Raw genomic sequence first — 26006 nt, 5'->3', positions numbered from 1 at the left:
GGGGGGCCGTGGCCCTCACAGTGACGCCCAGAGGCTAGGGAAGGGGCGCGGATACCCAGGATGGCAGCTGCCTGGCGCCCTCAGGGACAGCCTCAGTCCAGGGAGCTGGCACTCCCTGGAGACGGAAGGCTCCTAGGACCCCGACTGGCCCAGCAGACACAGACACTCACCACAAGATGCACAGACCACAAAGCTCAAACCTGGGGCCGTGGTGGGGGGGAGAGGGGGGGAAGGGGCCGGTCTGGGCAGATGCCCTACTTCATGAGGGTTTTTAAGGAGCGGGTGAATGTGCTCATAACAGTCGCCGAAGTTGGGGAGCCTGGCGGGTGCCCCGCGGCCGCCCCTACAGCTGCTGCTGCCTGCGGTTGCGGTTGCGGCTGCGGTTGCTGCTGCTGCTGCTGCTGCTGGTTAAGGTTCCGGGCGGTGGACTCCTCGGCTGCACGCAGCAGGAAGGTGTAGTTCCTGACCACCTCTTCCACCTTGGCCAGCAGCTCCTGGCGCTGGGCCTCGGAGCGCACGATGAACACCAGCCGCACGAAGGTCTCAATGAGGCTGCTCAGCACCTGGAAGCTGCCCGTGATGGCCGCCAGCATGTGAGTGGGGCTCTTGTCCACATTGGCCACGCGGCGACAGGAGGCCCGGAGCTCCTTGAACTTGAGAGCCAGCTCGAGCTTGTACTCGGAGATCTGGGAGACGTAGGGCTTCGGGGCCCGGGCCTCCGGGCTGGCCACGCACTGCCGCAGGACCGTCAGCAGCTCGTTGGTGTCCAGCCGGGCGGCCAGGAAGCCATCAGGCAGGCCGTAGGCATGGGCCCGCAGGGCGTTGATCTTGGCCAGGCTCCCCTCAAAGGTGGACACCCGCAGGTCGATCTCCTGGGTGCGGGAGGCCTCGGGGCTGCTGCTGCTGCAGGTGGCGGCATCCAGCACCTGCAGGGTCCTGCTCACCACGGGCACCACCTGCTCGTCCAGCTTCATGCCGGGCAGGATCTTCATGGGGATGGAGTAGGAGAGCTCATCCTTGCCGTCGCTGGCGTCGTCTGCCATGTCGCACTTGCGGTAGTAGAAGCAGTAGCGGATGGAGCAGCACTTGCCACTCTCACTGTCCTCGTCCAGCTCGGCGGGCTTCCGGTACACCTCTTCTGGCAGTGAGAACACGGCCATCTGTCTGGGGCCTTTGGTCTCAGGGGCGACGTGGACGTAGGAGGGGTCTCCCAGGGTGGGTGACTCGAGCGACTTGCTTTTGGGACCCACGCCCAGGGGGAGGCCTGCCTCTACCTCCTTGGCCTCCCTGGGCAGCATGCCCAGGGGTGGGTGCGGATAGACGTCCGAGGTCAGCGAGGCCCTGTCGCCCTGGTCCAGCTCACTGATGCTGTAGCGCCGCATCAGCTTCCTGTAGTTGGGAGCTCCCAGACATTCGCCCCCCGAGGCACACGTGGTCAGGCACGAGACGCCGCTCTCAGGGTCTGATCGGCACTCTCGGGATTCCAGGCTGGTGGAGCGGATGCGCCGGACACCGGTGGGGCTGCCGAGGCTCAAGCCTGGGCCGGCCTCTGGCTGCCTCTGGGTAGGGGGGACCCTGTCCCTCTCCCTCCCTCGGAGACCGGGCACCGGCGTCTGGGGGGCCTGAGGCCGGCCCCCCCGGCACATGCGCTTGCAGTCGCAGCTGCGCCTCTGCTCACGGGACATGCCAGGCCCTTGCTGCACGGGGCTGCTGCGGAGCTGGCAGCTGCAGCGGCCTGGCGCCGGGGGTTGCAGGTACTCGGCGCCCGGCAGCTCCCCCTGGCTTGGTGGCTTGAGAAGTTCCTCGAGGAACTCCAGCTCGTACTGCTTCACCTTCTGCAGCTGGGCCTGGCGCTCATCAGTCTCCTTCTTCTGGCGGGTCGGGAAGGTGGCAGAGAATAAGTTGCGGAGCCGGAAAGGACCCCGGGATGATTTGGGCTTGGTGGGGCCTTCGGAGGCCGAGTGGGCTCCGTCCAGGATTGTTTCGATCTTCCTGGAGGGCATGGTGCTCACCTGCCGGCTGGTGGCCTGAAGCCTCAGTGGGCTGTGGCCTCGCGCCTGGCAGCTGGGGCTCTGGCCTCGAGAATGGCTGCTGGGGCTGTGGCCTCGCGCCTGGCAGCTGGGGCTCTGCAGAACCATGGGGTAGCCGGCTCGGGGGACCAGGCTGGTCTCCTCAAGCTTGCTGCTCTGGAGGGTGCTCTCCAGCGGCCCCTTCTCCCCCTGGCCGGACACGGTGCCCTGCTTGTACAAGGACGGCTTAGTGCCCTCGGGCCCGCCCTTGCCTGCTGCCTCCCCGGTACCTTGCTTGCCCACCGACTCTCGACTCGCTCGAGACAGATAGCTTTTGGGAGGGAAGCTTTGAACAGGCAGCCTGTCCTCTTGCGGGGCGAGGTGCAGGCCATCAGCTCGGCTGCCTGTGGGTGCTCTGGAGCCGGAAGAGACCTCCGGGCTCAGCTGCTGCTGGGAATTCCGGGAGGTGTCCGGGGCACCGGGGCTCATTTTGAACTTCAGATTCTTATTGGCACTGCCGCTCATCATGCTCACTTCTGGCCTCCCCATGCTGGCCTCCAACCTTCTCTCCGCACCGCTCGGGGCATTCCCCAAGGCCCTGCCAGGGGCGGGTAGACCCTTAGTGTGAACCACTTGCTGTAGGGCGGCCGAGATGATGGCTGGGGTCACGCTGCCCTTGGGGTCCAGGATAAGCTTGGGGCTCAACCTGACCTCCTTGGGCAGGCTCTCCCTTAGCTCAGAGACCTGCTCTTCACTGAGGGACGGTGTGGCGGCCCTCAGTGACATCTCTAGGCCTGCCCTAGTGTGACCAGGGCCTTTGTCCTCAGGAACTGGGGACAGCAGGCTCAGATTCTTCTGCTCGCTCAGCTGCGGGGACAGCGCGGGGTGCACGGCCAGGGCGTAGGTTCGCTCGCGCTGGGGCTGGACCTCCGACGGGGGCAGCTTCCTCCGAGCGCCAGGGGGGCCAGGACTCTGGCCTGTGACAGCTGGCTGGAGGGACGGGTTGGGATCCGGGCGCCCGAGAGAGTAAGGGGCCGTGAGAACAGCCTGGGCTGCGCAGCTCTGGATCCGGAAGGGCAGGTCCTTGCGGGCCAGGAGACTGTCCTTGTTGAGGTGCTGGGCCAGGAAGTAGGTGGTATTCTGGTGCTGCTTCATGGCTGACATCATCTCTGACATGTCTGTGAGCTCTGAAGAGTTGGTCTCATGGCCCGAGTCCAGAGACGATTCGGGGGTGATTGTGGCCAGCACAATCAGACCTGGAGGAAGATCGACAGGGTTTGCAGCACTCACTCAGGTCCAGACCTTGACAACCACATGGAGAGCGTCTATGGAGATTAAGGTTACTCAGCGGTATTACGAACAAGTCAGGCCTGGGGGAGGGGTTCGGGAGTGGGGGAGAGGGGAGGACGGGAGGGGTGGGGACAAAGAGAGGCAAGCTGAGGGAGGGGGTATAAAGGGCTGGAATCCAAAAAAAAAAAAAGCACTGAAAAAGAAACCAAAGAGGCAGAGAGAAGATCTGGGCAGTTGGATGGCGAATTAACATGCAAATCACATGCAAAACAACATGCTCATCATCACTATTTTTAGATTCGACAGCTAGGAAATTTCTGTTTCATTGTCCTGAAGAGAGCTGGCAAAGAGAGCACTCCATCCCTCTGCGGCCCTCCTCATCTGGCCAGGCTCGCCTACAGTCCCTGCAGCTGAGGCCATTTAGCTGAACTTGGCCTCTCACTGGCGACAACATGGGCCTCTAGCCTGGGAGCAGCTGGTGTTTGGAGCTCCAGACTCTGAGCAAAGAGAAACGCCAGGCCTGGGGGCCGAACACATGGGGGCTGCCCGACACCAAGGATGCTCTCACATACAGAAAAGGCAGGGCTTCGTACTCTCTCCCTGGTCAGCCAGGCTCCCTCGGACCCCAGTCTCTTGCCCCTCTCTGTCCACACTCCCCCTGGCCTCATCTGCTTTCTCATATGCCTTCTTCCTCCCTATTCCTTTTCTGTCGCTGCAGCACTGACCTCTTCGCTTGAAGGCGGATGTGTATGGAAGGATGTATGTGTGATCGTGGGGGCGTGTGTCCTTGTCCACAAGATAGACGTATGTGGGTCTATTACAGGGAACAATATGCATGTTGTGTGGTGTGCCCACTGACCAATAAATAATAGCTACCACTTACTGAGTCCCTGTATGTCCTAGGCAGTGTCTGTGTGCTTGGCACGAATGATCTCATTTAATCCTCAGAAAACCCCTCTGTGATAGGGCTATCGTTCTCAAATCCATTTCAGATGACACAAATGAGGCTCAGAAAGGGTTGGGTGCCCTGCCAAAGCAAAGGTGACACTGAAAGTGATGAAGAAGCCAGGAGGTGAGTGCATATGACCGAGAGCCAACGCTCTTAGGTGGGATAAAGGCCTCAGCCGGGCAGTGATGGTCCCTGGCTCCCCTGCTCCCAGGTCCCTAGGTGGTTAGTTGGCCGTTTTGTTTTTCTTCCAGTTATATGCATGCTGGATGTTCTTTGCCTGTCTTCTATATCTCTGACAATTTGGCTTTGAGTCTCCATCCTGGCCTGGCTCCGTAGCTGTCACGGCCCCAAATCCCCGGGATCCATCTGCAAGACTTTTCCAAAGGGATGGAATGGTGAGAGGCAGAGCTCTAGCGGGGGCTGTGAGGCAGATCGTTGCCCCCCTGCTCCCCTTCCCGACCCTATCTGAACTGCCTCTGGCCCGTCTACTGCCCTGACACACCACGGTGACTTTGACCTCTGCTTGGGAAGAAGAAATGACACCTGCTGGCCCTGCTTGGCCAGGAGAAGGAAGGGGAGGCAAGAGGGAGGAGGAACGGGCTGTTACCTGCAGTCTGTGGGGGTGGGGGGTGTGGTCCATCCTCTGAGGCTGCCAGGGCTTCCAGAGCCTGCAGAGTGGACACCAGGGCATCATCTAGCTCCTGGGCATGATCTCGGACTGTCCGGGTCTGCACGCTGTCAATCAGTGTCACTGGAATCTCATCATACAGGAGCCCACGTAGGTGGCGTCCTTGTTCCTGGCTCTGGACGGCCCGGCGCTTGGGGTCGTCCTCATCAGAGCTGTTGTCTCGGAAACCAGGAGGTGGCGCAGCAATGGCAGGCAGCAGCGAAGTGCTCTCATCTTCCTCTTCTTCCTCTTCCTCACTCCCAGGGGGTGGGAGGGACATCAGGTCTACCATGTTGTCACGAGAGGAGCCGGGCCTCCCGCCTTTGCGAGGGCCCAGCTGCTCCTGGAGTTTGGCTTTGCAAGAGTCACAGTAGAAATTCAGGGCTTCGGCCCCAAGGGAATTGTCCAAAGTGTAGGACCGGGCCCTGCTGGCACAAGGCTCGTGGTCTAGGCTAGCTGCATCAAAGTCGTCGGGGATCACATCGTAACCCTGGCCAGAGCTTTTGGACGTGGGATCCGACTTGGTCCGGGGCCTGGTCTCCTCAAAGAAGATTAAGTTCTCGTTGACATCAGTCCGGCTTTCTGGCTCCTTCCTTTGTTCCCGCATGTGGAGGTAGCAAAAGCTGACAAGCTCAGAGTCGGCAGGTGGGGGTGTGCAGCGGCTCGACTTCCTGGGGCTGGTGCCCACGCTGCCCACATAACTACTCTCCTTTTTCCCCAGGTGGCCCCCAGTGACAGGGCGGTGGGCGCTGTGCATGTAATCTAAACCCAGAAAGAGAATCAACAGATGAGCCCTGGTGCTCAGCTCCCTTAGCGTCTCGGGCCTGGGTCTCTGGCACCCGGCTGCATGGCGGGTACCAAGAGGGAGCACTATCTGGCTGCTCGAGATGAGGGGAAGGGGCAGCTATGGTGCTGTCGACCCTGAAAGTAGAGTGAGCAGAACCGAATGGCCTGGGCTGCCAAGAGCCCCATCACCTGTGAAATGGGGCAAGGCTTGGGGTGAGGTGGGATGAGGGTGAACACCTGGGTATCTGGGCACAGCTGGACTCTTACGTGGGTATGTCAGATCTGAGAGTCAGTTGTAAGCATACTTAAAGACGTGAGGTTTGTTTTATGTCCCCCTTGGCACTGTCCCTGTCCCAAACCCTACTCTCTTCAGAGCCTCTCCAAGCCCTGGTACTCTGCTGCTCTTGTGTTTTTTGGTTTCGGTGTTTAGCCGTGCCTACGGCAGGCACTCAGAAGTTCCCGGGCAAGGGATCGAACTCGCACCACCGCAGTGACCTGAGCTACAGCGGTGACAACACTGGATCCTTAACCCGCTGAGCCACCGGGGAGCTTCGCTCTTGTGTTATTTAGGTTGGATCTCTTCTAGCAGAAGGAAATGAATCTGACAAGTTCGTAGTGCTTTAGTGGGAAAGTGTGAAATAGGCTAGGATTGTCCCAAGAGTGAGCAATTCAAAGAGGACTGTCGAGGGAAGGACCCTAAAAGAATAGAGCTATCCTAGCAGATTTCGGAGCATCCGGATGTGGAAAGCGGAGGAGAGATATGCTGCACATGTGGGGAGGAGGGTGGGGGGAGCACTTTTGCAATTCCTCAAACCATATCATTTCTCTGTATTCATATGGGGGCCGCCTGCCTGCTCTATATACATGTGGCAAAATGTTCTAGCCAATGGCTTTTTTTTTTTTTTTTGTCTTTTCGCCACTCCTGCGGCATATGGAGGTTCCCAGGCTAGGGGTCGAATCGGAGCTGTAGCCGCTGGCCTACGCCACAGCCACAGCAACTGGGGATCTGAGCCGCGTCTGCAACCTACACCACAGTTCACGGCAATGCCGGATCCCTAACCCACTGAGCAAGGGCAGGGACTGAACCCGCAACCTCATGGTTCCTAGTTGGATTTGTTAACCACTGCGCCATGACGGGAACTCCCCAACGGCTTTTAATGATAGTGGGTGCATCTGAAAATGATCCAGAGCCGATGCTTTCTTTCTTTAGGGCTTTTAGTCTCTTTTGGGGGCCCCTCGCCCTGTGATCTGTGGGAATATGCTCAGACAATGCCAACTCGCTTTGCTAACAGCAGATGGACAGATGGCAAGCAAGCGCTGACTTAGGCGGAGGTTATCACACATGATCCCACTGAATCCTCACAACAACCCACTGTCCCCATTTGATAGAGACAGAAACTGATCCCTTCAGTTATGTGACACGCCCAAGGTCACATGAGTTATAATCGGCAGTCTGAATTTGAGCCCAGGTTTGACGAACCACAAAGCCCATGTTTTTAACCATTACCCCATAGTTCATCACGGTGGTCAAGATGCTGGGAAAAAAACCCTTCCCAATGCCTTTCAAATTCCAGTGTGACAGGGTCCATGTGTCAGTATTGCTTGTCATGAGAGCTTACAACCATCACAAGAGCACGGTACTGTCACTTCACAACGGAACCCGCAAAATACAGGAAGCAAAAACTGAGCTGAAAGGAGAAATACACAATTCAATTGCAAGAATTGGAGACTTCAATACCCTACTTTCCAAAGTGGATAGTTGATCACAAGGCAGAAGATCAGCCAGGAAATGGAGGACCTGAACCACTCTATAAAGCAACCAGACCTAATGGAAATTTATAGAACATGTCACCTAACAGTAGCAGAATATACATTCTTCTTAAGCGCACCTGGAACATTCTGCAGGGCAGACCAGATGTTAGGTCATAAAATAAACCTCAATAAATTTAACAGGAATGAAATAATACGTGTTTTTTGAGCACAACAGAATTAAGTTAAAAATGAATAAAGGAAGGAAATTTGGGAAATCCATATATATGTGGAAATTAAAGAAAACATTCCTAAGTGACCGATGGAAGAAATCACAAAGGAAATTTGAAAATACACTGACACGAATCACAATGAAGATAAAATACACCAAAACTTATGAGATCTAGCTAATGTAGGGTTTGGAGGGAAAGTATAAACACCTACACTTAAAAAGAAGACTTCATATCAATAACCTGACCTTCTACCTTACAAAACTTGAAAAAGACGAGCAAACTAAACCCAAAACAAGCAGAATGAAAGAAATAGTAATGTAGAGAGGATAGAAAAATAGACAAAAATCAATGAAACTCAAAGTTGGTTCTTTGAAAAGATCAATAATACTAACAAACCTTTAGCTGCAGGGACCAAGCAAAAAAGAGAGAAGATTCAAGTTGCTAAAATCAGGAATGAAAGGACATTACTACTGACTCTACAGGCATGGAATCAATTATAAGGGGAATTTTCTTTTGTAAGGGGAATATGTGCAATGAGCTTATGCCAAAAACTTAGATAACCTAAGATAAAATGGATAGAGTCCTGGAAATACACAAAACTGACTCAAGAAGAGGGAAAAGTTGGGATTTCCTGTCGTGGCTCAGCGGTAATGAACCTGACTGGTTTCCATGAGAATGCAGGTTTGATCCCTCGCCTCGCTCAGTGGCTTAAGGATCCGGCGTTGCCGTGAGCGGTGGTGGTGTGGGATGCAGGTGTGGCTCAGATCCCACGTTGCTGTGGCTGTGGTGTAGGCTGACGGCTACAGCTCCGATTGGATCCCTAGCCTGGGAACATCCATAGGCTGTGGGCGCAGCCCTAAAAAGACAAAAAAAAAAAATAAAAATAAAAAGCTAGAAAATCTGAATAGGCCAATAATAGGAAGATAACTTGATTTAGTAATTAACTCTCCCCAAACCAATTTATTGATCAATCAAGTCAGTCGGTCAGCCCAGTCCAAATAGCTTCACTGATGAATTTTGTCAAATGCTCCAAGAAGCATTTGTACTAATTCTTCACAAACCCTTCCAGGAAATAGAAAAGGGCTCTTTCTCAACTCATTTTATGACGTCACTATTACCTTGATACCAAAATCAGACAAAAACATCACAAGAAAAATCAGACCAATATTTCTTAGGACTACAGGTATAAAATATAATATAACTCTTGCAACAATGCTAGCGATCTGAATCCAGCAGCATATACCAAGACATACGCCATGACCAAGTCGAGTTATCACAGGAATGCAAGGTTGATTTAACATCCAAAAATCAATTAATGTAATATATCGTGTTAATAGAATAAAGGACAAAAACTCCATGATCATCTCAATAGAGAAAAATCATTTGACAAAGTCCATCACCCTTTCATGAGAAAACTCAACAAGCTAGGAAAAAAGGAAACTTCCTCAACATAATAAAAGGTTTTCTATGAAAAAGCAAAGCTAACATCATACTCGATGGTGAAAGACTGAAAGCTTTTCCCCTGAAATCAGGAAAAAGGCCAAGATTGCCATTTTCCCTGCTTCCATTCAACACCATACTTGGATTTCTAGCCAGGACAATTAGACAGTAAAATCAAATACAGGCATCCAGCTTGGGAAGGAAGAAGTAAAACCAAATTAGTAGATGACATGATCCTGTATACAGAAAACCCCAAGGAATCCTCTAATAAGCCATTAGAACTAATAAACAAGCTCAGCAAGGTTGTGGGACAAAGGCGTAATGTACAAAAATCAATTGTATTTTTATGCACTAGCAACAAACAATAGGATAATAAAGTTAGGAACCAGTTCTATTTACAATAGCATTAAAAGACCAAACCACTTAGGTATACATTCAATAAAAGATGTGCAAGATATATATACTGGAAACTACCAAACATCTGTGAAACGGAAATAGTTTTAAACACATGGAAAGACACTATGTGTTCATGGACTGGAAGATTTAATATTGCTAAGATGGCAATACTTCCCAGGTTGATCTATATTCAACACAGTGCCTCTCGGAATCCCAGCTGACTTTGTAAACACTGACAAGCTAATTCCAAAATTCACATGGAATCACCAGAGACCCGGAACAACCAAAACAATCTGAAAAAGAACAAAGTAGGAGGAATCATGCTTCCTGATTTCAAAACTTACTACGAAGCAATGATAATCAAAACTGTGGCACTGGCATAAGGCTTAGACACATAGGTCATGTGGAATAGAAGTGAGAGTCCAGAAAGAAACTGCCTTTTATGGTAAAATAGCCCAATTTTTTCTTTTTCTTTTTTTTTTTAGGGCCGCACCTGCAGCATGTGGAGGTTCCCAGGCTAGGGGTCTAATCTGAGTTACAGCTGCCAGCCTACGCCACAGCCACAGCAATGCTGGATCCTTAACCCACTAAGCGAGGCCAGGGATCGAACCCGAAACCCCATGGTTCCTGGTCAGATTTGTTTCTGTTGAGCCACGATGGGACTTTCTTTCTCTTTCTTTTCTTTTCTTTCTTTTGTCTTTTTAGGGCCACACCTGTGGCATATGGAGATTCCCAGGCCAGGGGTCAAATCAGAGCCAGAGCTGCCAGCCTATGCCACAGCCACAACAGCACCAAATCTAAGCCATGCGTGCGACCTATACCGCAGCTCGTGGCAATGCTGGATCCTTAACCCACAGAGCGGGGCCAAGGATTGAACCCGTGTCCTCATGGATACTAATTGGGTTCTCTACTGCTGAGCCACAATGGCAACTTCCTAAAACAGCCCATTGTAAAAGTGAGCAAAGCACCATGTGAGGACAGAAAGAGAAAATGGCCATCTCTGAAGCAAAGTCCTCACCAGACACCTTAACCTGCCAGTCCTTTGAGGCTGGATTTCTGGCCTCTAGGACTGTAATAAATTTTCATTGTTTGTAAGCCAAAAAAAAAAAAAAAGAGTAAAAACAAGCAAAGGATTTGAAAAGATATCTCACCACAAAAAATACACAAATGGCCAATAAGCTCAGGAAGTAGGTACGATTATTATCTTCAGGGTGCAGAAGAGGAAAGTGAGATTCAGTTTACCGAACTTTTCTCATGATCCCACAGCTAGGATATGGGAGAGCAGATTCTAGAACTCAAGTCTCTCTGACTTCAGATCCCAAGCCCTTTCTGTCCACCATGGACCTTGCTGCCCCCCTAAATACACAGTCAATGTAACTATATCGAGTGGGTTCAATTCAGACTTTAGTGGCTGGATCTAGGGAATGCTGGGTCGGCTGGGGCAGGAGTATGTAGTGACCTCTGTGCCTTAGGTAAGAAGTGCTCTAAGGGAGCACTGAGCCAGGAGCACAGCTATCAGATCAGGAGGTCTCTACCCACAGGCAGTGTCCACACGTCCCGACCACGCACCAGGTGTGAACTCCCTGTGACACAGCTGAACGATCAGCATAGCCAGCCTGCCAATAAACTGCCATCAGAGGTGGCTCCCAGGGGCACGTCCAATAAGCAGGTGGTGACTTCTCTCCGACAAGGTCTGCACATCCAAAGGTGGCCCCTCTCCCTGCAAGGCGGACACCTCTCCCAACACCAGGCTGTCGAGCCTGGGTGATGCACAGCCCACTGCCTGGTACTGTGAATTACAGATCTGAGGGGCAGCATGGGGCTGCAAGGAGAAGAAAATGAGCCTGGAAAAGCTGAAATCTCCTCCAGACAGAAGGTTAGAAATGCCAGTGAAGCCAGGTGTGGTAGGCGGATGGCTGGGACAGCACGCCTCCCAGATTTCAAGTCTGCTGTAAATTGCTCATCAGCTTTCCCCAAGAGGGGTGCCCTAGTCTATCCCTCTGTCCTCGGCCACTCAGAAGACTGACTTAAAAGAAATGCTTGCAAAGAAACAGGATGGTGATCCAGCTGGAGTTTTGCTAAAATATATATGATACATGCATGCATATACACGCTCACGAGAACGCACGCGCACACACACACACACACACACAGAGTCAGTGTGATGTAGACTCAAGCAGCTTTCTACTACTTGATCTTGCTGCATTCTACACTTCGATGGTCATTACAGTTATAATAATGACCTAAAGGCCTTGGAATAACTGTATGTTCTTTTTGAATTATCCAAAAAAAAAAAAGAGTCTGCTATATTCAGTCTAGCTTTAGCCCTCTGTGCATGTGGCTGAGTTTTAACTTCATGATCATTGGTAAGCCATGCATGGGCTATGTAGTAGCCATTAATCAAAATATTCAATTCCCTAGACAGAACCATTTTCTAACCGTGGGAGAAATGCAGAGGGAGCTCCTCCAACCGTGGTCTCAGTCGGGGGCCCCCAAAGCCTTGTTTTCCTGGATTCCCCCAGGATCCAAGGGAACTCAAGGCTGGAGAGAGATGGCAGCTGCGCCTGGATTTCCCACCAGCCCAGAACAGGTGGCAAACTGGCACTTGTCTGAGCTTTTCTCTAAGCTGTGTTCTCACACCTGGGTGTTGTTCTGTCGTGGCAGCTGAATTTCCCCTAAATAAATGCATTGGCACTTAACCGCGTTGACATTATCCCTTTAATCGTCTGTCTATATCCGCCCCCCACCCCCCCCACCCCCGATTGTAAGCTCTGGCAAGGACCACATGTGTTACTCATGGTTCTAGCTGCAGCGCCTGGTACATAATGAACGCTGGAGACAGTGTTGTTGAGTGAATAATGAAACACCTACTATGGGGAAACCGCTGATAAAGCTCCAGAGGTAATCTCTTCCCTCCCACATCCCCACTTTCCTTTTTTTCTCAGTCTTGGAGGACAAGGGATGCTTTCTCTTTCCCAGTTGTCGGGTTTAACAGCATCCTTTTGGCCCAGCCGCCTGACCATTGAGTTGGCCTAGCTGGCAGCGGGGAGCAGTCAAGGGATGAGAATAGAGAGGCGGCCAGAGAGTTCCCGAGTGGGCTGAAACCTGGGCCCCCAAGGGGAAAGCCCGGCTGAGGTTGGCAGGATTCCTGTTCCCTAGAGGCCTTTGTTAAACAACAGCTGGCCCTGGAGCTTCTGTTCTGAAATGAAAGTGTGGGACGATGGAAGAAGCCCACTCCATGGCCCCTCACTGTTACCTGGGCAGAGGTCTCCTCAGTGGTGCCCCTTGCTGTGTCCCCCCCTTGCCTGTTCCTGAGGCCATGGGATAAGACGGGCACACTAGCTCCTGACAGGCTGAACTGAAAGGCTCACCCTACCCCACAGGCCAAGAGCATTGGGTGGCTACTGTTGAACGCAGCATCTAATAGTCCCCAAAGGCCACACAACTGGGCCTGGCGGGGACTCAAGGCCTTGGGGAGGTGAAGCATTTGAAATGGCAGGGACAGCACGGTGGTCCCTCTGGCTCCTGCGTGGACAGAGGGGCCCTGTGCTAGAGCCCCTGTCCCTCTGCAGGTCCGAGGGGTCTCTCGGGAATCAGGGAGGGGCCCTGCATTTCTAGAAGCCTCATTCCCAGGCTGCAACACCTCGAGGAGAATCCAACGAAATCTATTTGCCTTCGGAACAGCAAAAGGGATGCCATGTGTGTGATGTGTTCAGTGGGACTGCACGGACCCCGGAAGCCCATGTCCCTCATTTGGTGCCACTCTCTCTGCAGCAAGGGGAATGCTTGCTAGGGTGCTGAGGAGATGAAAACCTTCAGCAGGCAGGGTGGGACTTGAGAGCTGCCCCTTGGGCCTTCCAAGTGGACTTCCCCTGGCAAGCAACCCTCACTCTCACAACCTGTCCTCAACTGGGCTCCAGGCTCTGCCTTCTGGTCCCCGTTTTCCCTTCCTCTCTATCCCGCTCAGTAAGAGGTATCACCGCGGGTGATGACAGAGAGGAGGACCACCGATGACAGTGACAAGGTTTACACTGGCTTTGATATCCTGTGGCCATCAGAGGTGTGATAGCACATGTGGCTGCTCACTTGGGAGTATTCACCTGGAGCCCCGCAGCCACTCAGCCCCTGGGCTCCTTCTGTTCTAAGTCAGTTCCTCTGCTTCTCTGCATGGAGCCTCCTTCAGATGCCTTGAGGCCACCTGTCCTTGCTCACATCTGGGTTTTTTTTTTTTGCTTTATTTTTTTAAGGCCACACTTGTGGCATATGGAGGTTTCCAGGCTAGGGGTCTAATTGGAGCTGTAGCCGCCGGCCTACCCCACAGCCATAGCCACGCCAGATCCGAGCCACGTCTGCGACCTGCACCACAGCTCACGGCAACGTCAGATCCCTAACCCACTGAGCGAGGCCAGGGATCGAACCTGCATCCTCATGGATACTGGTGGGATTCATTTCCACTGCCCCACAATGGGAACTCCCAGATCTGGGTTTGCTGGATTACCTCCTAATGCCTATGGGCCAATGTTATGAGATGGAAATATGGGCTTGTCACGATGGTCGTGATGAAGAGAGGATGAGATGAGGCGGGGTGTGGGTACACAGCCCACAGGGTGCTGGGGCATCGGTCAGGAGTGTGTTTCTCCTCCCAAACTCCTCCTCCTAGATCACACGTGACCCACGCTGCAAACCAAGACAGCTTTGGAGGGAGAAGAGAGTCAAGCGGCAAGGCAAGCAAGCAGGTGGAGTCTTCAGCATGTGAGGATGGTGACTAGCGGGTGGTGGGTCTCAGCTTCCGCCCATGACCTTGGGGTGCGAGGGCGGGGAAGGGCTGGGTCTAATACGTGACGCGTCTGTTCTTTGGGTGCCCTCCTTCTCTTACTTTGGTTTGGGAGGGACAGTATCTGGACTGGGCTGATCTGTCCTGAGGCCCCTGTTTGCGCCATCCCCAGGACAGCTGAGGGGTGGCTGCAGTGACCCAGTTTGTCCTCCGTGATCGTCCCCTCCTATCTCCAAGCCTCCTGCTGGACTGCACTCTGGGCCTGTACAGCCTCTCCTACCCCTCCATGGCCTCTCACTCCAGACAGCTCTGTCAGCGCCCACTCCAATGAACAGGAGAAAGGTTGCATCTTCGTTTCCAAGCTCCACTTTTAACTGAGCCAGCCCACCCAAGCATCTCTCCTAGATCACTCTACCTCTAAAGCTCTGCCTTAGATCCACTGTGATTCTGGAATTGGTTCTATGTATTCCTTGTTTGCTATTATGTTCTTTTTTTCCGGTCATGCCCACCGCATGCAGAAGTTTCCAGGCCAGAGATCGAACCCGCGGCACAGCAGTGACCTGAGCCCCAGCAGTGACAGCACTGGATCCTTAACCCGCCAGGCCACCAGGGAACTATGCTTGTTTGCTATTTTTAAGCTTACATTCATTCACTGACTGACACAATGTATTGTCACAGGCATCCTTTGTGGGACAGGCCCATCTGAAGGCCGGCTGTCTTTTCCACTGGCTTGTGCCAGGTAGGACCCTATGGTACAACGTCAGCTCCCGGTAAACCAGGCACTGGCAAAATGGGGTCAGCATTCCTCCCTCCAGGTCTCCAGGGTCCAAAGGGCCTCTGATACAGCGAAAACCGAGGCTCAGCCCTACCTGCCTTGATCATTGGAGGTGGAAGAGGCTGGCTGGTGGGCCTGGAGAACACCATCTTCCTGGAATCCAGCAGGAGGCGGCAGTACCCCGAAATCAGGCAGGCAAAGTTGGTGGCTTCAGGCCACTCCATCAACAGCACCAGAGGCTGGGGGAGAGATGGGAGGAAACGTGAGGACACAGGAAGGAGGTGGCAGGTGCATGCCTGGAAGAACAGCAGTGACAAGGCGACTTGAATCGTTATGAGGACCATACTTTCTGAACCCCAATTAAGACACATGACCTGACAAATAATTTTTTCTGATTTGAGAGTTTCTTTCTTTTTCTTTCTTTCTTTCTTTCCTTCCTTTCTTCCTTCCCTCCTTTCTCTCTTTCTCTTTCTCTCTCTCTCTTTTTCCTCTCTTTCTTTCTTCTCTTTTGTCCTTTTAGGGCTGCACCCACGGCATATGGAGGTTACCAGGCTAGGGGGCCAATCGGAGCTACAGCTGCTGGCCTATGCCACAGCCACAGTAACGCCAGATCCGAGCCGTGTCTGTGACCTACACCACAGCTCACAACAATGCCAGATCCTTAACCCACTGAGCAAGGCCAGGGATCGAACCCGCAACCTCATGGTTCCTAGTCGGATTTGTTTCCCCTGCACCACAATGGGAACTCCGAGAATTTGTTTCCAGTAAGCGCTTACGCAGGTATCAAAATGAAACCAACATTTCATTACACATCTAATGAACCACTTTTACTGAAGACTAAATTATGTAACATCACATGACTGCTGTGTGGCTGTGTTTGGGTTTGTCAGGACTCAGCAGACGTGTGGGCCAGCTGGGAGAGCAGGGCTGAACCTAGGAGTCTAGGCTAGTTCCTCAAGTGCACAAACTATCTCTTGCTCATCTCTCTAACCCCCTATGATACCCGGAACAGCTCCCTGGACATGGACACTCCATGCACTCCAATCCTTACTGACTTCTGGGCCACGAAGACTTTCTAGTCTGCAGCCCTGCTCTGACTTTCATGCTCTCCCCTCCTTTTCCATTTCCCAAAGTTTCCTCACAGTGTTAACTGGTACTCCTTAAGAGTTGTTGGAGTTCCCGTTGTGGCTCAGCGGTTAACGAACCGGAGTAATATCCATGAGGTTGCAGGTCTGATCCCTGGCCTCACTCAGTGGGTTAAGGATCCGGCATTGCCGTGAGCTGTGGTGTAGGTTGCAGACGCAGCCCAGATCCTACATTGCTGTGGCTGGCACCTGCAGCTCTGATTCGACCCCTAGCCTGGGAACTTCCATATGCCAAGGGTGTGGCCCTAAAAAGCAAACCAAAAAAAAAAAAAAAAGAGTTGCTGTTCAAATATGTGTGTGAAACAGTGAGTTAAACAAAGCTATGAAGATAGTTGTACTTCCGGGAATTCTTAGATCCTTTACTACCTTAATGTGCACTGTGAAACGTTGAGAGTGAGGCTTTAGTATTCCAACTTTTCCCAATTATTTGATTGAAAAAAATCTATTTTCATAGATCATCTTGTGGTAGTAGGCTTGTTTTGTTTTATTTATTTATTTTTGTCTATTTAGGGCTGCACCCGTGCCACAAAGGGAACTTCACTCATTTCTTCTTTTTTTAAAAAAATTTTTTTAGGGCCACACCCACGGCATATGGAGTTTCCCAGGCTAGGGGTCTAATCAGAGCTGTAGTCTCCAGCCTACGCCAGAGCCACAGCAACGCAGGATCCGAGCTGTGTCTGCGACCTACACCACAACTCATGGCAACGCCGGTTCCTTAACCCACTGATCGAGGCCAGGGATCCAACCCACCAGCTCATGGTTCCTTGTAGGATTCATTTCTGCTGCACCAAGACGGGAACTCCTGTTTTATTTTGTTTAGTTCACTTTGGGAATTACTAGCATACTCTGTTGGACTTCTGATCCTGACCCTAAATCAGTCAAATCATCTGGGGGTTAGCTAGTTGATTGCTTCAGCGACCTGGCAAAGATGTGCTCAAAAAATGATATGCCAGAAAAAGGAGCACCTTTTCAAGAAACCTTGCCAATATCTCTGTTGTAATTTTTAAAATGTGGCTCGAGGAGTTTCCTTGTGGTACAGTGGGATAAGGATCCAGTGTTGTCACTGCTGTGGTTCTAGTTACAGCTGTGGCACGGGTTCCATCCCTGGCCTGGAAACTTCCACATGCCATGTGCACATCCAAAAAACAAACAAGCAAACCAAAAAGTGTAGCTTGAAAATAAATTTGGGTCAGACTGAAGTCAGGCACAGGAGTATTTCCCCTGCCATAGGACAGTGACCTCCAAATAAAGACTGCTGAAGATGGCCGAAGAGGGAGCCATGGAGCCACGGTCATCTTATTTTTTGAGGGTTCCCAGACAAGGCATTAAGAGCTGAAAGAATTAAGAGGAAATGAGTCAGAGTTCCCGTTATGGTGCAGAGAAAACGAATCCAACTAGGAACCATGAGGTTGCAGGTTCGATCCCTGGCCTCGCTCAGTGGGTTAAGGATCCATCACTGCCATGAGCTATGGTGTAGGTCTCGGACACGGCTCGGATCCCGTGTGGCTGTGGCTGTGGTAGGCTACAGCTCCGATTCGACCCCTAGCCTGCAAACTTCCATATGCTGCAGGTGCAGCAAACTTTTTCTGTAAAGGACTACTACATCGGCAATATTTTAGGCCTTGTGGGCCATATAGGTTGTGTTGCAACAACTCTGCTGTTGTGTGAAAACTGCCATAGATAATCTGTAAGCTAAAGAAATGGGTGTGATAGGAGTTCCTGTCATGGTGCAATGGAAACAAATCCGACTAGGAACCATGAGGTTTCAAGTTCGGTCCCTGGCCTTGCTCAGTGGGTTAAGGATCCAGTATTGTCGTGAGGTGTGGTGTAGGTTTCAGACATGGCTCAGATCTGGCATTTCTGTGAGCTGTGGTGTAGGCCACAGATGTGGCTCAGATCCCGTATTGCTGTGGCCATGGTGTAGGCCAGCAGGTGTAGCTCCGATTAGATCCCTGGCCTGGGAACCTCCATATGCTGCAGATGTGGCCCTAAAAACCAAAAAAAAAAAAAAAAAAAGAGAGAGAGAGAGAAAAGGGTGTGATATGATAGTGTTCTTTTTAAATTTTTTTGGTGGACCCCCTGTATGAGGAAGTTCCCAGGCTAGGGGTGGAACCCACACCCCAGCCATAACCAGAGTCATAGCAGTGACAACGCTTGATCCTTAACCCACTGAGCCACTGGGGAACTCCCACTGATGGTATTCTAAGAAAACTGTTTCTAGAAGCAAGCATTGGTAGGTCAAGTTTGGTTTGTGGGTCATAGTTTGTCCTGATCTGAAAGTAAAGCTTCTTTCCAGCTAAATACAAAGATTTGTATTCATTATCACACCTCTCAGCTTGTTTCATTTGTCAGCTGTGATCTCATTGTACTTTGGAAATTCTTCTCTTGTTTTCTGTTTCTGTGCAGTGACTCCGTGCTCTAGTTCTACCTCTGACCACCCCCAGCTCCCTCTTTGGGTGTCTTGCACAACCTCCCCACCTGATGTCCCAGGCTCAGTCCTCAGTTCTTCTCCAGAAGGCATTAACTTCTACTTAAATTTTTTTTTTTTTTTTGCTTTTTAGGGCCACAGGTGCGGCATGTAGAAGTTCCCAAGCTAGGGGTCACATCCAAGCTATAGCTGCCGGCCAACACCACAGCCACAGCAATGTGGGATCCGAGCCACGTCTGCGACCTACACCACAGCTCACGGTGATGCCGGGTCCCTGACCTACTGAGCAAGGCCAGGGATCAAACCTGCATCCTCATGGATACCAGCTGGATTTGTTTCCACTGTGCCACAACTTTCATTTTTGAGCTGGGAATTCCAAGTCACCATCTTTGGTCTATTTCCTTCTTGAACTCTTTTCCTCTTTCAGAGCTTGTACGGTGCTGGGTCTATATCAAACCATCTTGCGCTGGATCGAATCCTGTCTTGAGTTATTTAATGGTTACTGTTCATCCAATTACACTGCTCACCACAGTAAGACATTTGGATTTCGCCCCAGAGGCAATGAGTTAGTGATGCTCCTATGGAGCTCACTCAATACCACCAGGAAAAAGAAGAGCAACGGCTCCTTTCTCTAGTGACAAAGGGACCAGGGATGAGGTGCTACTTTGGATCATTATTTGGAAGGGGCAGAGGGGATGTTTGTATCTCCAGTTAATGACTCCTTCTCAATCACAACAGAACGGTCAACCTGTGTGCGACAAAGTAGAGATGGAAGGGAATGGAATGGGGGAGGGGAGAGAATAAGATATCTCTCCTTTCTGCCTCACCCTTGGCCACCAATGGCAGAAGGATGCACAGAGCTTTGCGTGTGGAGAGCTGCTTGCACCATTGCTGCAAGGGGCCAAGACTGGCTGTCTCTGCTTGCTTGCTTGCTTTCCTTGTGTATTTACTTATTTATGTATTCTATACCATGGATTCACTGGAAGTATTACAGGAACTCAGGACATAATATTTTATTTTACGTTCTTTTATCTTTTTAGGGCTGCACCTGTGGCATATGGAGGATCCCAGGCTAGGGGTCCAATCGGAGCTGCAGCTGCCGGCCTACGCCACAGCCACAGCCACAACAGATCCGAGCCGCTTCTGCGACCTATCCCACAGCTCACGGCCACGCCATATCCTTAACCCACTGAGCGAGACCAGGGACCGAACCCGTATCCTCATGGATACTAGTCTTGTTTGCCACTGCTGAGCCTCGACGGGAACTCCCTGCCAAATTATTTCAGACCCTCATCATCTTCCTCCAAGACCCAAACTTCTCAAGGTCTATGTGAATGGGTCACAAGTGTGCCGAGATCCCGAGCCCCTCCGCCTCTGGGTCCTATTACCTCTGGCCACAAGCTGCCTCATCTGTGGATTCCAGTGGCCCATACAAATTGTGCTATTTTTCATGACATGGAAAAGGTGGGGACCTTCGATAGTCTCCTGATTGGCCTGCTTGCTTCTCATCTCTACCCACTTTGGTCTAGAACACGACTCTCCCTGAAGACCTGTAATAGCACATCACCTAAAACCTACTTACTGCCTTCCGATGTCATGCAAAACCTCTTGTGGACCAATCTACTGCTCCAAGCACATCTCTCACTAAGGCTGCCCATGCTCTCTTCCCATCACTGCCCCCCACCACGTGCTCCAGCAACAACGCATCATTTACAGGGTGCTAGAGAGGTCCCTTCCTACCTTAACCTATGCTCTTCCCTCTGACTGAAATGCCCCTGTGCCCCCGGTCTGTCCACCCAGCAAGCTGGCTCACGGACAGCATGACCCGCCGAGAGATGCATCCCAGAATGGGACCAACACGGGTCCTGCCCTCATGGAATATATCATCTCACAGGAGATAAAATGTCAACGAAATAATCACGCGAAGGGATAGAACTGCAAGGTGTGATGAGTGCTATGAAGCAAAAGTAGAGAGCTCGATCAGAACACAGAATGTCCTCGACTGTGGGTGGGCGGGTGTGAATGGGCGGCTACCTTGGTCAGAGTTAAAGAAGCTGGAGGGAGCTTCTTTGAGGCAATGGCCTTGGCTTGACAAACAGAATGAGAGACCACTGGACCAAAGCACAGACTGACTGGCTGACTGGCTGATGGACAGACTGACAGACTAGCTGGCTGCAGAGCACTCTGGCTCACTGATGTCCTGGTGGATGAGTTGGCTGCAAGGGCAGGCAGAATGCCTAACAGCCTGACATCCTGACTGGTTAGCTGCCTGGCTGGCTGGTCTGCTGGCCGATGGACAGATCAGAGGCTGAGTGCGTAACTGGCTGATTGACTTTACTGTCTGACTTCAATTTCCCCTCTTATCTCTGACTCCAAATATAACCCAATGTCGGTAATAAAACAGCATGAAGGCAAAAATCTTGTGCCCAGAGAGGGCCAAGCGCAGCACAGCATAATCAGCAGCCTCTCCTCTGCTTCCCCAGCACGGGCCGAATGCAGCTTGCAAAAGGAACACAGAGGCAATTTTTGCCAGCAGGGGTACAAATCAAATCAAAGGCAGGCAAGCAAAGCGACTGGATAGGTTTGCTCGGAAACCTTCAAAAACAACATTTTATTTTAAATAGGATTTTAATGATCATGACGTCTAATGTAATGCTTGTCCCTACAGAAAGCACCAGAGCAATAAGGCTCGAATGTGAGAATAGGAGACACACTGGGCCACCAGAAATCCCTTGGGACTTTTCTTTGATGGCTTCTCCCCCCCCCCCCGTATGTGCTTCTGTGGTGATGGGGTATGGTAATGGCCCAGCGCGGTCTCAGCCCCAGACTGCGGTCTCTTGCAGAATAATATTTGCTTACTACCTCACGTTCACCCCACTAAGAGCAAGGAAGCTGAGTGAAAACTGTAACTAAATATGCTCAGGCTGTCTTCAAATGGAAAAGCAGAAAAGGATAAGGGGGTTGGAGGCATGGCCAGCCATGAGAAGGTCCAGCAGAGATTGTTTGGACAGGTTCCAGCCCCAGCTCCTTCCCAGGTGCTCTGGGAGCTTAAAGGCATCCGGCACTTTGGGATGCCAACCAGGGAGGAGATTGGCCCTGGGGTAGCCTCAGCTCATGCCAGATCCCTGAAAACGGGTAAGGGGGGGGGATGGGAATCCAGGGGTCTGAAGGGCTAAGGGTACAAGATGATGGTCCTTGAATCCCAGCGGACCGGTAGCTTTGAGTTCTTGCTTCCGCAGCACTGGGAAACGGCTGAGAAGAGCCACCCAAGTGGGGGCCAGGCAGAATATCACTTTAAGGCAGTGGTTCTCAGGTCAGATCCACATTAGAACCACAGGGAAGCTTTAAAAACCTCCATACACCTGGCCCCCAGACCTTCCAGTTTAAACAGTTTGAGAAAAGCCTGGGCATCCAGTGGGTTTTTTTTTTTTTTTTTAATGTATTTTTGTTATTTATTTATTGTCTTTTTTTTTTTTTTTTTTTTTTTTTTTAGGGCCAAACCTGCGGCATATGGAGGTTCCCAGGCTAGGGGTCAAATCAGAGCTGTAGCTGCGGGCCTACGCCACAGCCACAGCAATGTGGGGATCTGAGCCGCGTCTGCGACCTACACCACAGCTCAGGGGAACACCGGATCCTTAACCCACTGAGTGAAGCCAGGGATCAAGCCTGAGTCCTCATGGATACTAGTCAGATTCGTTTCCACTGAGCCATGATGGGAACTCCTGTTTTGTTTTCTTTTTCTTTCTTTCTTTTCTTTCTTTCTTTCTCTCTCTCTCTCTCTTTCTTTCTGCCTTTTTTTTTTTGGCTTTTTAGGGCCGCAGGTGCAGCATATAGACGTTCCCAGGCTAGGGTTCGAATTGGAGCTACAGCTGCTGGCCTACGCCACAGCCACAGCAATGCCAGATCCGAGCCGTGTCTGCAACCAATACCACAACTCATGGCAACGCCGGATCCTTAACGCACTGAGTGAGGCCAGGGATCGAACCTGCATCCTCAAGGATACTAGTAAGGCTCATTTCTGCTGAGCCACTACAGGAACTCCATCAGTGGTTTTTAAATCTCCACATGATTTTAATGTGCAGTCAGAGCTGAGAACAACTGCCTTAAGTGAATAATCTGTTTCATCAGGCTCTTCCAGAATATTCCCAGACCAGAATGGTGTACCTAGGGGAAAACGGCCAAGCCTGGTTTCTTTAACTTCATGTTCCTTGTTAAGGAAATTCAAACAGTGTTTCTTTGGGGTACTCCATGCAGTGGTGTTCGAGTAAACGTTTATCAACCAGCTCTCTGAAGTCCTGATTTGTAATGTTTGCCAATTTCCCTGGTATACATACTCCCACCGGGGCCAGTTTCAAGATATCAATGTGACGTTGCTGAATGCAGACCTCGGAGAGATACATATGTCAACTAGCTCATACTCACCTGGGTCAGCTGGCTCCAGCACTGGCCCTAAGGAAAGATGCCTACTGAGCCCAAGGAAGCCATTCTCCTGTATGGAGCTTCCCAAATCCCATCCTCCTAAATCCTTCCCATTGTGCATATATATGGAGAGAGACAGCACTCAGTAAACATAGATACTGCTTATAGAAAGTGCCTCCAGGAAGCTTCCTCAATCCCCCAATCAGATTTTTTTTTTCGTCTTTTTAGGGCCACACTGGAGGCATATGGAGGTTCCCAGGCTAGGGGTTGAATCAGAGTTGTTGCTGCCGGCCTACACCACAGCCACAGCAACACCAGATCTGAGCCGTGGCTGTGACCTACTCCACAGTTCACAGCAACGTTGGATCCTTAACCCACTGAACAAGGCCAGGGATCGAACCTGCGTCCTCATGGATGCTAGTCAGATTCATTTTCACTAAGCCATGATGGGAACCTCCCCCCCCCCAACCAGATTTAATTTTGCCCTCCTTTGTAGTCTAACACACTCTTGGTACCTCCTCTATGGTATCTCCTTCGGTATGTGTATAATAGTGCACTTCTTTCTCTCATACAAGATGGTAAGCTTCTTGAGAGCCAGGAGCCAAGTTTTTTTTTTTTTTTTCTTCTCACTTTTTATATTTCGCTTTGGGTTTAGCATCCTTCCTAGCAACAGTAAGTTCATACTAAATGACTGTCTAGTGGAAATCTGGATCTTTTTTTCTCCCTCAACCTTCCTCTTTTCCTTCTACCACTATATGATTGATCCTGCCTCTGCCACTTTACCTGAGAAAGGGATAAATCCCTGGCTTCACACTAGCCTTGCACCCATCCATCCAGCACACTGGTCCCAGTCAGCTTTCATTCTGTCACCCCTTTGCTCAAGGGCCTACAGTGGATTCCCACTATTCAATCACACTGAATCTCAAGTCCTGGGACTGGCCTTCGGAGCTTTTCCCCGGCTTGTTCTGCCCACTTCCAATCTCTCTCCAATCTATTTTTCTCATTATTCTCCTCTCCAGCCAAGCAACTATGCTTATCGACCTGCACACATCGGTTGCTTATTGTGTGCTTGCTCTCTGCCTGTGAACACATCCCACTTCTCACTGCTAATCCATGCCCATCACTTCAAGACCCAGCTTAAAACACTCTCTTGTGGGAAGCTAGTTCTGTCTGGTTAACCCCTTCCTTTTATTTTGTTCCGGGTTCCATACCACATTTATCTACAAAATTCATGTCTCGTGAATCTTTCTTCATTGTTTTGTTTTGGCAAAAATAACAGATCATGTTTGCTGAGTACATACTCTGTGTCAGGCAGTGTCCTAAGACATTTTACCCACATTTTCTCATTGAATCCTGAATGAGAACTTTTGGAGATAGGCACTTCATTTTGCAGTTGAGGAACTCAGTGTTCAGAGAGGTTAAGACACTTTTTCAAGGCCACACAGCCAGGAAATGGGAGAGCTGGATTTTTTTTTTTTTTTTTGTCTTTTCAGGGCTGCTAAAAAAGACATATGGATGTTCCCAGGCTAGGGGTCGAATCAGAGCTGTAGCTGCCAGCCTATGGCACAGCCACAGCACCTTAGGATCTGAGCTGCATCTGTAACCTACACCACAGCTCACAGCAATGCCGGATCCTTGATCCACTGAGCAAGGCCAGGGATTGAACCCTCATCCTCATGGATACTAGCCAGGTTCATTACTGCTGGGCCACAACGGAAACTCCTGAGAGCTGGGATTTGAACCAGGTCTGTCTGATTCCAGAACTCCATACATGTTCTGATGTGGTTTTACTAAGGCAGGTCATAAGCCTTTCTTTGTCAGTCTAGTCTCCCCAGTAGGAGTGTGTCCCCTCCCGGGCAGCATTCATGCCCAGAACTGTGGCCAGATCACTCCTAGAAATGAGAAAAATGTTCTTCACTCAGGCAGCACCCACCGACCCTGCTCGGACTGGTTCCTCCCAGAATTTTGGACCTAGAGGTCAGGTGGTTCTCAAACCTGGCTGTCCTACAGAATCAACTTCAGAACTGAAAAAGAAATAAATCCTGATGCTCAGCCTGCGCCCTGACCAATTAAATCATAATCTCTGGGCGTGGGGTCCAGTCATCTGTATTTTTTAAAAGCTCTCGGAGTTCCTGTCATGGCTCAGTGGTTAATGAATCCGACTAGGAACCATGAGGTTGTGGGTTCAATCCCTAGCCTCGATCAGTGAGTTAAGGAGCTGGCATGGCCGTGAGCTGTGGTGTAGCTCACAGACATGGCTGGGATCCTGTGTTGTTGCTGTGGCTGTGGTGTAGGCCGGCGGCTATAACTCCGACTAGACCCCTAGCCTGGGAACCTCCATATGCTGAGAATTTGGCCCTAGAAAAGGCAAAAAGACAAAAAAAAAAAAAAAAGCTCTCAAGGAAATTCTATTCTGTATCTAAGGTTGAGAATTATTTGTAGAACATAAGACTCAGTTGAGAAGCTGTTTCTCCATTTCAACCCTTTTTATGTCTCCCCTGCGTGTCTTGTCTTTCCTCTCCCCCATTCCCTACTTGTCTGCTTGGCTTTTTACCCAGCAACATCTGAGGAAGGCAGCGATCATTGGTTGAGGCAGTGGCCACGAGCCAATTAAATTTCAGCTCCAGGCATGTTGCTGAACCAATGGCAAGCCTGTGAATCATGGGTGGCAAGATGAACATATTCAAGTTTTCTGGGTTTCACAAAGACAAAAATAAATAATTTGCTCTTTTAGAAACAGCAAACATTCCACCTCTTAATCTGCTAACAATATCTCCCCCTGGGAAATCCTTTAAGAAAGGAAACTTGCACCTCCTCTCACAGCTTCCGCCAGTTGGCAGGCAGGCCTGCCCCCTGCCCACACTGGTCACTGGGTGTTCAAACAGGAGAGCCGTGGAGGGGGCGGATGACCACTGCTGCCAGATTCTGCCCAGGCGACAGCTGCTT

The 26006-nt window shown here is 51.0% G+C and overlaps 1 protein-coding gene across 1 annotated transcript in view; it reads right to left on the bottom strand.

Moving 5' to 3' along the window:
* Positions 1 to 20: 20 nt before the first annotated feature.
* The window catches only part of FRMPD3 (FERM and PDZ domain containing 3), a 44962-nt gene continuing 18976 nt past the window's right edge, over positions 21 to 26006 (bottom strand). Inside the window, exons 8-10 of the mRNA XM_047764860.1 lie at positions 15163 to 15307; positions 4856 to 5677; positions 21 to 3265 (exon numbers count right to left, since the gene is read on the bottom strand). Coding sequence (XP_047620816.1) covers positions 255 to 3265; positions 4856 to 5677; positions 15163 to 15307 — 3978 coding nt within the window. The 3' untranslated portion in view covers positions 21 to 254. The remainder of the gene's footprint in view (positions 3266 to 4855; positions 5678 to 15162; positions 15308 to 26006) is intronic.

Source organism: Phacochoerus africanus, chromosome X (genome assembly GCF_016906955.1).
Source record: "Phacochoerus africanus isolate WHEZ1 chromosome X, ROS_Pafr_v1, whole genome shotgun sequence".
Classification (NCBI taxonomy): Eukaryota; Metazoa; Chordata; class Mammalia; order Artiodactyla; family Suidae; genus Phacochoerus; species Phacochoerus africanus.
The sequence above is the reverse complement of the archived record's forward strand: the minus strand, read 5'-3'. Positions and strand labels throughout refer to the sequence as shown.